Here is a 13,250-nt window from a genome sequence, read left to right on the forward strand (position 1 = left end):
GAATAAGCCATAGATTATTAAGTTTTTAATAGAATTTCAGCAACCCCCCCGTGAAAACTTGAGATTGAAAGTTGCTTGACAGTGGTCTCCCAAATTAGACCTTCTAATCCCACCAATTTTGTCTATGACTGCCTTACCAGTAAAGCGGTTATAGTTGTAATCACAAAACAGGAAGAAAAAAAGCATGTCCTCACAGTGCATGACCAGGAGCTTCAAACTGAGGGGAAGTCTAAGGAGTTTGTGTTCCAGACAAAGGAGACACTCTGGAGACAAGCTCTCCTCTGGTGACTTCACTCTCAGTCATATTTGAATGCTGATTCTCTCAAGCGTAAATCTAGCAAGCAGAACTTAGATCCTGAGTTTCAGTCCTGTACTTGCACTCGCCGTGCTGAGCCCGAATGTGAGTAGTACGCAGCCTGTCTCAGGGCCTGGCTGCTGTGCAAGGAGAAGAGCTGTCTGAGCTGCAGCAAACACCTACCACTCCTAAGAGGGGAAAGATGTTCTTTATGTGAGGAAATGATCTTAATGGAACTGAGGAAAGAGAAAACAGGTCAAGGTTCCACCCAACCCAAGGTTGACAGTGAAGAATTCTGATGGAAAAGAAAGAGAGAGAACTTGTTTCCGTGTTAGGAAACTGGTTAATTTCCTTGTGCCTTTAAATCGCATGTTGGTTGCCAAGTGATTCGAGGCCTTTTAAAAGCTTTGCTGGGAAATGCCTCTGTCCTGTGCGGTTGCTATGAGAAGTTTTTATTTGTTTATTAGTTTGGTTTACAAAAGGCACCAGATGTTTAAAAACCTCAGGCCACATGCATAATCAAAATGACATCATTAACATGCTAACGATAGCAAACCCACTTCAAACATCTTCTCCCCAGCAGTGAGGGATGTTTGCATTTTCAAAACCCAAATGAATGCACCACCTTTAGCTTTCCCACCAAAAATGTTTGCCATCTATCTCATTATGTTTTCTTCTTCACTGGTCTTGAAGAATTTTCCCTCAGGTAGAAACTCAAACCTTAATCTATGGGTCTCCTGATTCATAAACAAAAATTTCGGCTTGCTGTAAAACCATCTGTATTCTTTTCATTTCCTTGGGTCTGCCAAAGGAAATTAAATATATTTGTTCATAATTTAGTTGTCTGTAAGCCAGTCTGATCTATTTGTGTCAGAATCTCTTTTATAGACTACAGCTATAGAGAGAAGGCTTCGTTTTACTTAATTTCATTTCAGCAAGATACAACACACCAACTGGTAAACATTAGACAATATGAAGTTGAATATTCAACCATTCGTTTAACCTACAAAACAACAAATTTATGTGGTTCAGATATTGAGGATACTATATTGGTACTATATTGAGGATATTCAGTATAGCTGAAAAGTTGTTGAGACAGGTCCTTAACAGGTCTTCTTGTCTTAGATTTTCCAGTAACCAGGTTCAAAGGAGAAAAATCAGTTGTTCTTTCCACCACGACATGGAGTGGAGGCAGTAGCCTTTTCTTAGGTCTCGCCTACACAGTGACAGGAGCCGTGACATGGTTGGCTGCCTTTTCCATGACGGCAATCCACTTGATGCTGAAAGATAGAACAAAGCTCTTCATCGAGCAGTAAAGTCAAGTTTTAACAAGAAAACACAGAAATGGACAGTGAAGCCACTAACAGAACCAATGATTTCTGACAAGGCTCAAAGAGGGATATTTCATCAAGGGGAACTGGATTGACTGACCAATGGCAATCCCATATAGACAGATAATGAGAGTTTCAGAGTGAACAAGAGGAAGAAGAGGGGGAGGAAGTGGTGGAGGAAGAAGAATGAAACAGCATAATTATGTATATAGTAAAGTGTCCTTGGAGAAGATAAATCATCCTTGAGTTCTTTTTTAAAAATTTTTAAAGTTTATTTTGAGAAGAGAGAGAGTGAGCGAGCACATGTGGGGCAGGAACAGAAAGAGAGAACTCCAAGCAGGCTCCACACTGTCTATGCAGAGCCCAAAGCAGGGCTCAAACTCACAAGCCATGAGATCATGACCTGAACCTAAATCAAGAGTCAGATTCTTAACCAACTGAGCCACCCAGATGCCCACATCTTTGAGTTCTGAACCAAGTCTCAGGTCTTTATTTGAAGCCCTGTGCCTGAAGGCAGGTGAATGCCTAAGAGAGAATGCCTTCAGCAGACGTAAGGAAGCCTGGGGTCCCCAAGACTTTCAACCTCAGTCAGGTTCAGACCATGAGTCTTCGTTGACTAGTAGAAATTATAGACTTTCTAACAATTGTTGAGCATTGAATTTTTTTATGTTTTTATTTATTATTGAGAGAGAGAAACTGAGTATGGAGGGGGAGGGGCAGAGAGAGATGGAGACACAGAATCTGAAGCAGGCTTCAGGCTCTGAGCTGTCAGCACAGAGCCCAATCAATACAGGGCTTGAACCCATAAACGGTGAGATCATGACCTGAGCTGAAATCAGATGCTCAACTGACTGAGCCACCCAGGTGCCCCGTAATCTTTATTTATTTTGAGACAGAGAGAGACAGAGAGAGACAGAGAGAGAGAGAGAGAGAGAGAGAGAAGCAGGGAAGGGGCAGAGAGAGGGAGACACAGAATCCAAAGCAGGCTCCAAACTCCAAGCTGTCAGCTCAGAGCCAGAAGTGGCGTTTGAACTCATGAACCACGAGATCATGACCTAAGCCAAACGCAGATGCTTAACCCACTGAGCCACCCAGGTCCTCCCATATTTATTTTTTTAAGGTAGGGGAAGCTTTACTCTGTGATGACTCTAGGAGAATTTTCACTGTTAAAGAAAAATACGGTACCAACACGTTTGTCTCTTTAGCAGCTAAGAAAGCATTTCTTTGTTGCAACTTTCTGCATTCAGCAAATAATTGAGTAATTTTCCAAAAAAAAAAAAACCCACAAATTTTCAAGTTCCAAGTCTGAAATCTCAGAATCCCTCCCCTATCTCACCTTTGATCTGTAACCAGTGACCTCTGGTGTCCAGGTGTGGTAGGCCAGATAATGCTTTCCCTCTCACCCCCAAAATAACCATGGTCTCATCCTAGAACCAGTGAATGTTACCTTAGATGGCAAGAGATTTTGCAGATGTGATTAAATTAAGAGTGCTGTATAGGGAGATTATCCCGGATTACCTGGTTAAGGGTCCTTATAGGAGAGGCAGGAGAACAGAAGAAGAGCAGGAATGTGACAACGGAAGCAAGAGATTGGAGATGGAGGATGCAAGGAAGGCACGTGATCCAGACTGCAGGCAGCCTCTAGATGCTGGGAAAGCAAGAAGCATCCTCCCCTGTAGCCTCCAGAAGTCCTCTTGACATTTCGATTTGAGACTTCTGACCCTCAGAACTGTAAGAGAATAAATTTATGTTGTTTTAAGCACTGAATGTATGGTTATTTGTTACATCAGTCATAGAAAAGGAATATACTAGGAGTTGGCAATCCTCTGGTCCCCAGAGAAATTTTCTCAAGCATAGGTGAACGATCCAGGGCAGAGGGCTGAGAAAGAACATAGCTCACACCTGAACCAGGCCGTTGACCTCAGATGCTGGGCCCTCACCCTCTAGTCCACAGTCCTCAGTTATGGTGCTGGCTCGAAAGGGGCATGAACACGTTTGTTGCATCTTCACTTCATTTGTCAGTGTATAGAATGCTGTATTTTTAGGGTTCTCCAGAGAAACAGAACCAAGTGTGTGTGTGTGTGTGTGTGTGTGTGTGTGTGTGTGTGTGTGTATATGTATGGGTGTTATTTTAAGGAAGCTCAGAAAATGCAAAACCTGATGCAGGAAGCTGACAGCCTAAAGGTTCAGTAAAGAGTTAACAAAAAGACCATCTGCTGGAGAAACCAAGAGTCAATGGTGCAGATGAATTCTAAAGTCTGTGTGCTCAGGAAAGGTTGGCCTTTTTTTCTCTTCAGGCTTTCAACTGATTGGATGAGTCTACTCACATTATAGAAGGCAGTCTGCTTTACTCAGTCTATCAATTTTTTTAGTTACATTTTGGGTGGGGGGGCCTGGTTGGCTCACCTCAGTCAGTGGAGTGTAGGACAGTTGATCTTGGGGTTGTGAGTTCAAACCCTATGTTGGGTTTCAAGTTACTTAAAATTTTTTTAAAGCTTAAAAATTGTTTCTGGAAATATCATCTTATGTTAAACCAGGTATTAGATGAACATATTCAAAAATAAGCAAACAAAAAGTATTACATGTGTTCTATTTATATTTTATTGTCTATTAGTGTCATATAAAAATGTTTAAGTATAGTTGACACACAATGTCATGTTAGTTTCGACTGTACAACATAGTGATTCTATATTATAGATATGCAGTGTTCATAAATCTACCTACCATCTGTCACCATACAGCACTGTTATAATGTTGTTGACTATATTCCCTTTGCTGTGCCTTTTATTTCCTTAATTTATTCATTCCATAACTGGAGCCTCTGTCTCCTACTCCGTTTCCTCCATTTTCCCCTCAACCACCACCCTTCCTTCTGGCAAACATCAGTTTGCTCTTGGTATTAATATAGCTGATTCTGCTCTTCATCTGTTTGTTTGTCTGTTCATTTGTTTTGTTTTTTAGATTCCACATATGAGTGAAATTATATGGTATTTGTCTTTCTCAGAATGACTTATTTCACTTAGCATAATACTCTTCAAGTCCATCTATGCTGTTGCAAATGGCAAGATCTCATTCATTTTTACGGCTAAGTAATACTCCATTGTATGTATATACCACATCTTTATCCATTCGTCTATCACTGAGCACTTAGGTTGCATCCATATCTTGGCTATTGTAAATAATGCTGCAATAAACAGAAGAGTGTATGTATACTTTTAAATTAGTGGTTTTGTTTTCTTTGGGTAAATGCCCAGTAGTAGAATTACTGGATCATGTGGTATTTCTGTTTTTAGTTTTTTGAGGAATCTCCATACTATTTTTCACAGGGGCTGTACCAATTTACATTCCCACCAACAGTGCACAAGAGTTCCTTTTACTCCATATCCCATCAACACTTGCTATTCTTTGTGTTTCTGATTTCAGCTCTTCTGACAGGTGTTAAGATGATATCTCATTGTGGTTTTGATTTGCATTTCCCTGATGGTTAGTGATGTTGAGCATCTTTTCATGTGTGTATTGGCCATTTGGATGTCTTCTTTGGAAAAAGTGTCTATTTGCATCCTCTGCTCACTTTTAAATCTGATTGGTTTTTTTGGTGTTGAGTTATAGAGTTTCTTTATATATTTTGGATATTCACTCATTTTTGGTTCTATCATTTGCAAATCTCTTCTCCCACTCAGGTTACCTTTTTGTCTTGTTGACAGTTTCCTTTTTGCCTTGTTGACAGTTTCCTTTTTGCCTTGCTGATGGTTTCCTTCACTGTGCAAAATCTTTTTATTCTAATATAGTCCCAATAGCTTATTTTTACTTTTGCTTTTTGGGAATCATATCTAGAAAAATGCCACTACTGCCGATGTCAAATTATTGCCTGTGTTCTCTTCTAAGGGTTTTATGATTTTAGATCTCACTTTTAGATCTTTAATCCATTTTAAGGTGTGTGTGTGGTGTGTATGTGTGTGTTAAAAGTGGTTGAGTTTCATTCTTTTGCATGTAGCTCTTCGGTTTTGCCAGCACTATTTATTGAAGAAACTCTTTTCTTTGCTGTATATTCCTGCCTCCTTTGTCAGAGATTACCTGTTGATCTACACATTTAAATGTTAAGTCTCATCCAAAAACACCTTCCAGAAACATCCAGAATAATGTTTTTGACCAAATATCTGGCATTAGGCTCAATCAACCTGACATAAAATTAATCACCATAGGAGACATCTGCATTCACCGAGTAATCAAGAGCTTTTTTTTTAAGCACTTTTCATTTCAGTTTGCACTAGAGTTGGCTCAGTGGAAAAGACCTATACAAAACCTAAGTCTGTCCACAAGGAACTAAACTATTCAAGAAATATAAGTCACTGCAATTTATGACAGAATGGAGAAGTGTACTTCCTTATTTCTGCTTATCCACAAGTCAACAGCCCAAAGCAGCTAGTCTTTGCAAGATTCTTACCCTGCTATAAAATCTGGGGGCCAGGGGCACCTGGGTGACTAAGTCAGTTAAGTGTCCAACTCTTGATTTTGGTTCAGGTCATGATCTCACGGGTTTTTGAGATCATGCCCCATGTTGGGCTCCATGCTGACAGAGTGGAGCCTGCTTGGGATCTTCTCTTTCCTTCTCTCTGCCCCCCCTACCATTCATCCATTCATGCATGTGTGCACATGCATGGCTTCTCTCTCTCTTTCTCTCTCTCAACATAAATAAATAAAGGGGGTGCGGGTGAGAAGGGGCCGGTGGGTGGAGAGGAAGAAGAAAGGCTTCCCTGACCGGGAATCGAACCCCGGGCCGCGGCGGTGAGAGTGCCGAATCCTAACCACTAGACCACCAGGCAAATAAATAAACATTAATAAAAAAAACTTTTAAAGAAGAAATCTGGGGGCCATCCTCCTTTTCCTTGTCAGGGTAAAAACATCATTTACAATTAACTCTCTACTAACAACAGGAAGCTTGACTTCCTGGTTTTCTTTCTCTCCTCTTCTTTCTCTTCTCTCCCCATCATCATGCTTGTGTCTTCTTCCTCTACTTTTCTAATTCTTCATCCTCATGCTTTTGTGAACTGGTTGGTGATGGCTTGGAAAGACTAGGTGCTACTCTACTCTTTCTCCAACTCCTGGAAACAGTTCTGGAGTGAGAAAAAGTGAGCACAAGGTCAAGAGAGACAAGAAAAACAGTGAAATCATGAGAACTTGTGAGTGCATGTGTTTGTACATGTGTGACTGTTTAGAAATTATATTGGGGTTTTGAGTTCTTTTATTTAGGTGCATATTCTAAGTGCACAGGCAGAGAACAAAATTGTATAGGATTGAAATTATGGGTAAATAAAACTAGAGAGTTGACCTTTATTTAAAATTTACCAATTAAAGCTCTACCTTGTGTGACAAATTAACAATGCTAATGGTACCAAAATGAGCCAGTTGGGGCTCTTGCTCTTAAGGGACTCATCTCACATGGATTTTTGCGTCCTTTTGGATCCATTCACACTTGTCCCACACGACTGAGCATGAATCTCCACTCATCTTACATAAGTTTCTTTCAAGTTTCCTGAATGTCAGTCTGCTCCCCATCCCCAAACCCCCAACAAAGAGACAACATGCTCCCACAGGGCAGTACTTAGCTTCCAACCCCCTCTGTATGATCCCAGAGCACCTAAGTCCATGCTGGGCACAGAGCAGTGTTCAAGTTGATGAAAACCTCCTGACTTGGTCACAACGTAATCTGTCCCAGCTTTCACTAAGGCCTTTCTTATGAAGGCTGGTTCTTCATCTGGTTTGTTTCATGGTAGAGTCTCTATTAACCATATGTTCCTGGCAGAAACCTAGCCTCAGACAGCTGCTGGTGGTTTTCCCGTGCATCGTGTCCAACAGAATCCCACAGCAGCCTGGTCTGTGGCTATCAACATTTTTTATCGATGAGTGTTCATGAATGAAAGGACGGTAGACCAGCTTCCACCTGGCTTTGCCAATGGGTACAAATCAGGGAAGCCCACTCTCCCTTCTTGGAGCCAGAGGATTGTTCAAGTACTCAGCTCAGAATGTCTCTCATCAGGACCAGCTCATGAGTCCATTGTTAAATCAATCTTCATTTGGCAAAGGGCCAAACCAACCCCTTTGAACCCTTTATCACTGCTAACCGATTTCTAAAAAGGTCACTCTCCTCTTACCTGTTTACAGGGCCAGTATTTCACTGACACTTCTTAGTTCATACATTTTCAGATGAGCAATGGCCCCTTTTTTAACCACCGTGCCCCCTTAAAATAGCTATCTCGTAATATGGTTAGAAGAAAAGGAAGGGAAATTGTAAGGTTTGGATTGCAGTGACTCCTAAAGCAGCAAGAGGAGCTCATGTAGGAAAAAACAACTTTCCTCCAAGAGTCGGACTTGTACAATATCCCCATTCTAATCCTGGGGTGGTCCATGACATGATTCAGAACATGGATGGTGAAATATTGTTTTATAATGAATCTTCCTTTTTTGATTAGTGTGGAGCCTGTATCCTGCTTCCAGAGGCAGAATCCAGTTTTCTTATTCCTTTTCACCACAGTTGGAATGGAAAAACTGAAGTCACTGCTCTGATGGCAAGAAACATCTTATGGTGCTCGCAGAGACAGCATATGGTACAGATAGGCACAGGGGTGCCTTTTGCTGCTTTTTTCTTTCATGGGAAGATTATTCACTCCACTGAAACGGATGATTTTTAGTACAGACTAACATTGTAGAAATAACATACTCTTTTGTATTTTTCCTTTTTATTCTATAAAGATTTCTCCGTTTCTTTTTTTCTTATTGAAATATAGTTGCCATCTTTGTTTTTTATAATCAACATCCGTGAGCTGGCCATAAACGTGTATTCCTTGGTCTGGGGTCAGAAACTTTCTTGAGGTGTCAGGGAGATTCCAAAAACTTTGTGGAAACTAGAGCTGCAGAACTCCAAAAAGTAGGTTGGGGTGGAAGAGACAAGCAGTGCCTTTGTTTGGGAAAGGGGAGCAAAGCTTCTGGGTTTCCACCTTTCTGCTAAAGCTGGAAAATGAGGAAGGAAACCTGAAGGGGAGAAAGAGAGAAGTGAAACAAAGAAATGAGGATGGAGCCCTTTATGTGTCCAGCCCCGTTAGATGTGCCTCACCCGCATTACTACATTCAATCCTCACACTGACGGGATGGGGCGGATCTGTTCCCCTCCCATGAGTTATCGCCCTTGTCCTTCTTCCCTCTTGTCAAAGCCCACTTCACATGATAAATATTAAAATACTAGACACATATTTGCCTGCAGGTGGGAATTCCCAAGTGACCCAGTTCTAACTATAGGAGTTAAGAAAAAGTCTAATGGGGGGATTTGGGGAAAGATTTTCTTAAAAAAAAAAAAAAGAAGAAGCATACATGATCATGAAGAGATCTCTTGTCACCTTAGCTGCTCCCTGTTTCCTACGCATGATTGCAGTTGTATGAGGACATGATGTCATCCTGCAACCAAGAGGCAGAAATGTTGAGGGCCAAAGTTTTTTATACCAAGGACAGTGGAATGAATATAGAAAGAGCTAGATTCTTCATGACATTGTTGAGACCACTGATTCAGTGGCCTGGAGCCACCTACCTGTAGAGGACTTTTTATGTGAAATAAGAAAGCCTCTTATTATTTCAGCCACTTTTAGCTGGGTATTCTGTGACTTTCAGCCAAAAACATGCTAATGGATAAAATATGACTAGTCCCATTTTACTCTACTAGATGTGTTTCATACAACAGGCCAAAAAATTAATTCACTGGCCATCACAGTGGAAACAAAACATAATTGTTTTATAATCTGTTAGAAGTCATCTTTTATGCAGTCCTGTAGTTTTCAGCTTAATACATTTTCTCCTCACTGTCCATGGGTGGATGATGACATGTAGCAGTCCTTAAAATGAGCATGTACCATAGATGGGAGTTTTGCTTCCTATTATTTCTTGTGACCTACTTGCTAAAAGATTGGTCCCAGTCCTCCACCATTACTCTTATAATTTGGCTGACATTTTCCCCGGCAGACTGATAGAAGGTCGAGGCTGATGCTCTGAGGCTGATAAAACAACAACATACTGAATCTATGGTAATGGTCTCCTACCATAATGATGATACCAGGCTCATGGCTTACGATAATTCTGTTCAAAACAATCGCTAGCAAAGTCATCAGTCACACTTAAACATCTACTCACAGATATAACATGTTACACACTGTATGGCAGTCTCAAAAAGACAAAATTATACTACTGAAGAAGATAAGTGTTTGCCAGGAATTCAAGATAGGCGGAGGATGTGACAGTAAAGAGATAGAATGCAGGATTCTATATCCTGATTATTGTGGCAGTCACATAAATCTGTACATGTGTTTATTCACAGAACTCTACCAAAAAATTCAGTTTTACTGTATGGTGATTTAAAAATTAAATTTATCCCATATAAATGGTTTATAGCCAGTCATTCATTGATAAGTCTAAATTGATTAACTTTTCCTTCTAATTGTTAACAAGAAAGAGGGGATGATGTAGTTAACTATTGAATGGGCTTAAGGAAGTGGACTATATCTGAGTGATACAACTAAAAACAGTGGTTGAAAGAACATTCTATGAAATAAAACTGTACTTTGTTTTTTTAAGCTTATTTATTTTAAGAGAGAGAGAAATGTGCATACACACATGCATGAATGGGAGAGGAGCAGAGAAAGAAGGAGAGAGAGAATCCAATTCAGGCTCCATGCTGTCAGTGCAGAGCCTAACACAGGGTTCAGTCTCATGAATTATGACATCCGGACCTGAGCTGAAATCAAGAGTTGGACACTTAACCAACTCAGGAACCCAGGCACCCCTAAAAGTGTAATTTTTTAATAGCTGAGGCCTCCCAATATCTCTTGGGCTAAGAATCAGAACCATTTCCTTGGTTACTAAATCTCAGTGTCCATAATCTCAACTGATGTAAAAACAGTTTTAGACAAATTCAACACCTTTCATAAGGAAACACTCAACAAACCTCGAGATAACAAAAACTGTATATGAAAAACCCACAGCTGGGGTGCCTGGGTGGCTTAGTTGGTTAAGCATCTGACTCTTGACTTCAGCTCAGGTCATGATCTCCCAGTTAGTGAGTTCCAGCCCCACACTGAGCTCCATGTCAGGCTCCACACTGACATCACAGAACTTGCTTAGGATTCTCTTTCTCTCCCTCTCTCTGTGCTCCTTCCCTGCTCTCTAACAAAATAATAAATAAACTGAAAAAAAGAAAAAAGAAAAACCCACAGCTAACATCATACTCAATGGTGAAAAATGAGATGTTTTCCTCTAAGATCAGGGACAAGATAAGGACGTTCACTGTGAAATTTACCGCTTTTATTCAACAATTTGGATGCTTACCTTCCACCATGTATAAAAATTATACAAAAAATGGATCAAAGACCTAGATGTTCTAGCTAAAACCATATAGCCCTTAGAAGAAAACAGAGGAGAAAAACTTCACGACTTTGGATTTGGCAGTGATTTCTTGGAAATGACACCAAAAACACAGGTAAGAAAAGAAAAATAGATGAATTGGACATTATAAGAATTAAGAACATTTTTGCACAAAAAAGACTGTCAACAGAGTGAAAAGGTAACCCCCAGAATGGGAGAAAATATTCACAAAGCATGTATCTGGTAAGTAATTAATACCCAGAATATGTTTTTTTAATTACAACTCAACAACAAAAAATCAAAATTAAAATGGGCCAAGAAACAGGTGCCTGGGTGGCTGAGCTGATTAAGCCTCTGCCTAATTTCAGCTCAGGTCATTGTCTCACAGTTCCTGAGATTTAGCTCCATGTTGGGTTCTGTATTATTGCCGAGTCGGCTTGAGATTCTCTCTCTCACCCTCTGCCCCTCCCCTGCCTGCACAGGTGCTGACATGCTCAGTCTCTCGCTCTCGCTCTGTCAAAATAAATAAAGAAACATTAAAAAATAATTTTAAAATAAAATGGGAAAAGAATTTCAATAGTTCTTTGGCAAGGATGGCAAGGATGAAAAAAGTGGAACTCATTGCTGGTGGAAATGTAAAATGATACAGCAGCTGTGGAAAACGGTATGGTAATTTTTCAAGAAATTAGAAGTAGAATTACAATATGATCCAGCAATTCCACTTCTGAGTATATACCCAAAAGGACAGGAATATATGTATTATAGACATACACACACTATAGTACACTGTAATGTACACTGTAGTACATAACTGTATATACTATAATAACCTTAAAAGTAATGTAATTCTAATACATGCTACAATACAGATAAATCCAGAAGACACTATGCTACATCAAATAAGCCAGGCACAAAAAGAAATTTGTATGATTCCACCTATATGAGACCCCTAGAGTCATCGAACTCAGAGAGACAGAAAGTAGAATGGTGATTGGGCTACGGGGGAGGGAGGAAGTTCTGGTGATGGATGGTGGTGATGGTAGCACAATATTAATGTACTTGATGGCCCTGAACTGTATACTTTAAAATGGGTAAAATGGTAAATTTTATGTATATTTTATCATCATGACCAAAAAATCCAAAAAATCTCAAGGTCATTGTGCCATGCTTGGAATTTAGAATGGTAGAACCTAAAAACCCTTTTTGAGTGACTTTTACATGTGCACTAAGATTTGAACAAGCCAAATAGCAAAAAGAGATGGAGTGGTGGTGGCTGTAGGTTTTAGCTACAGTGTCTTCCAACAAGTTAGGACAACATGCTTGTTGTGTGAGGTTCCTGCTTGCTAGTTTCATTGTCAATAAATAGTCTCCACATCAATGGGGAATTTTATTAACTAGGGTTTATTGGGTTCATTGAAATAGTCCCCTTATTTAACGACTAAGAACGTTCTTCAGCCACAGACATCTTATGTCACTACATCACCAAACAGAACTCTGTCTAAGATGCTCTGTAGATAACTTAACACAAGGAATGCATTCTCCTGGGAATACACTGGAGCCTCCACATGGCCCTTAAGAAGACACTGACCTCTTTGAAAATAGAACTGCAAGATCCAGGGGACTGAGGGCGACTTCCAGTTGCACAGATTCTTTTGAACTCTGGGTCTCAAGAAAGACTGAAGAAATCATCGGAAGACCCAAAATAGAATCTGTCACATACCAATCCTGTGAGACGATGCATGATGTTGCAGAGGCACTAAGAAGAAGGAAGACAGATATTCTGGGCTTCTTTTAATGTGATTTATTGGCTTCTAGAGACACAAAGCCTGTGGAAAAATTCTCCTATAGGATTAAAATATATAGACCTGTTGGACTCTGTTAAACGAAAATAAGTTAAATCCAAGGATTAAGACTCGCACCAGCATAAAGAAGTTTCCGACTCTCCAGCTTCCTTCCAGCCAGCTCAGATACCATCAATCTCTAGCCAATGCAGAGACAAAGTCTGTATTTCAAGATTTGCATCTTTGACCTCTTTCTAAACATAAAACATAAAATAGCATTGTCCAAGGTTTTAGATAGCCTATAGCTTCATGCAAGCTTCTTCAATTCACACCAGTGAGAGTTTCCCATATGGACTGAGGTCAGTGCTTGACCTCTGGGATCCTCAATATGTTTTTGTCAAGGCAGCTGCCTTCTTCCTAGTTTCTTATAAATTAGCTGTG

The 13,250-nt window shown here is 40.1% G+C and overlaps 1 protein-coding gene and 1 non-coding gene across 5 annotated transcripts in view; one reads left to right on the forward strand and one right to left on the reverse strand.

The window, feature by feature from the left end:
- The window catches only part of LOC115292636 (cell cycle control protein 50C-like), a 27,312-nt gene extending 23,919 nt beyond the window's left edge, over positions 1–3,393 (forward strand). For 3 of the 4 annotated variants that reach the window (XM_029940680.1, XM_029940679.1, XM_029940682.1), the window contains one exon: positions 1,421–1,862. In XM_029940680.1, coding sequence (XP_029796540.1) covers positions 1,421–1,611 — 191 coding nt within the window. In that variant the 3' untranslated portion in view covers positions 1,612–1,862. Of the gene's footprint in view, positions 1–1,420; positions 1,863–3,169 lie in introns of those variants that run through there. The other variant, XM_029940681.1, reaches the window with a different exon arrangement.
- A 2,983-nt stretch (positions 3,394–6,376) lies between these two features.
- TRNAE-CUC lies at positions 6,377–6,449 on the reverse strand. The gene has a single exon. It is a non-coding gene; the product is annotated as a tRNA-Glu (tRNA).
- Positions 6,450–13,250: the final 6,801 nt, after the last annotated feature.

This window comes from Suricata suricatta, chromosome 5 (genome assembly GCF_006229205.1).
Source record: "Suricata suricatta isolate VVHF042 chromosome 5, meerkat_22Aug2017_6uvM2_HiC, whole genome shotgun sequence".
Taxonomy (NCBI): Eukaryota; Metazoa; Chordata; class Mammalia; order Carnivora; family Herpestidae; genus Suricata; species Suricata suricatta.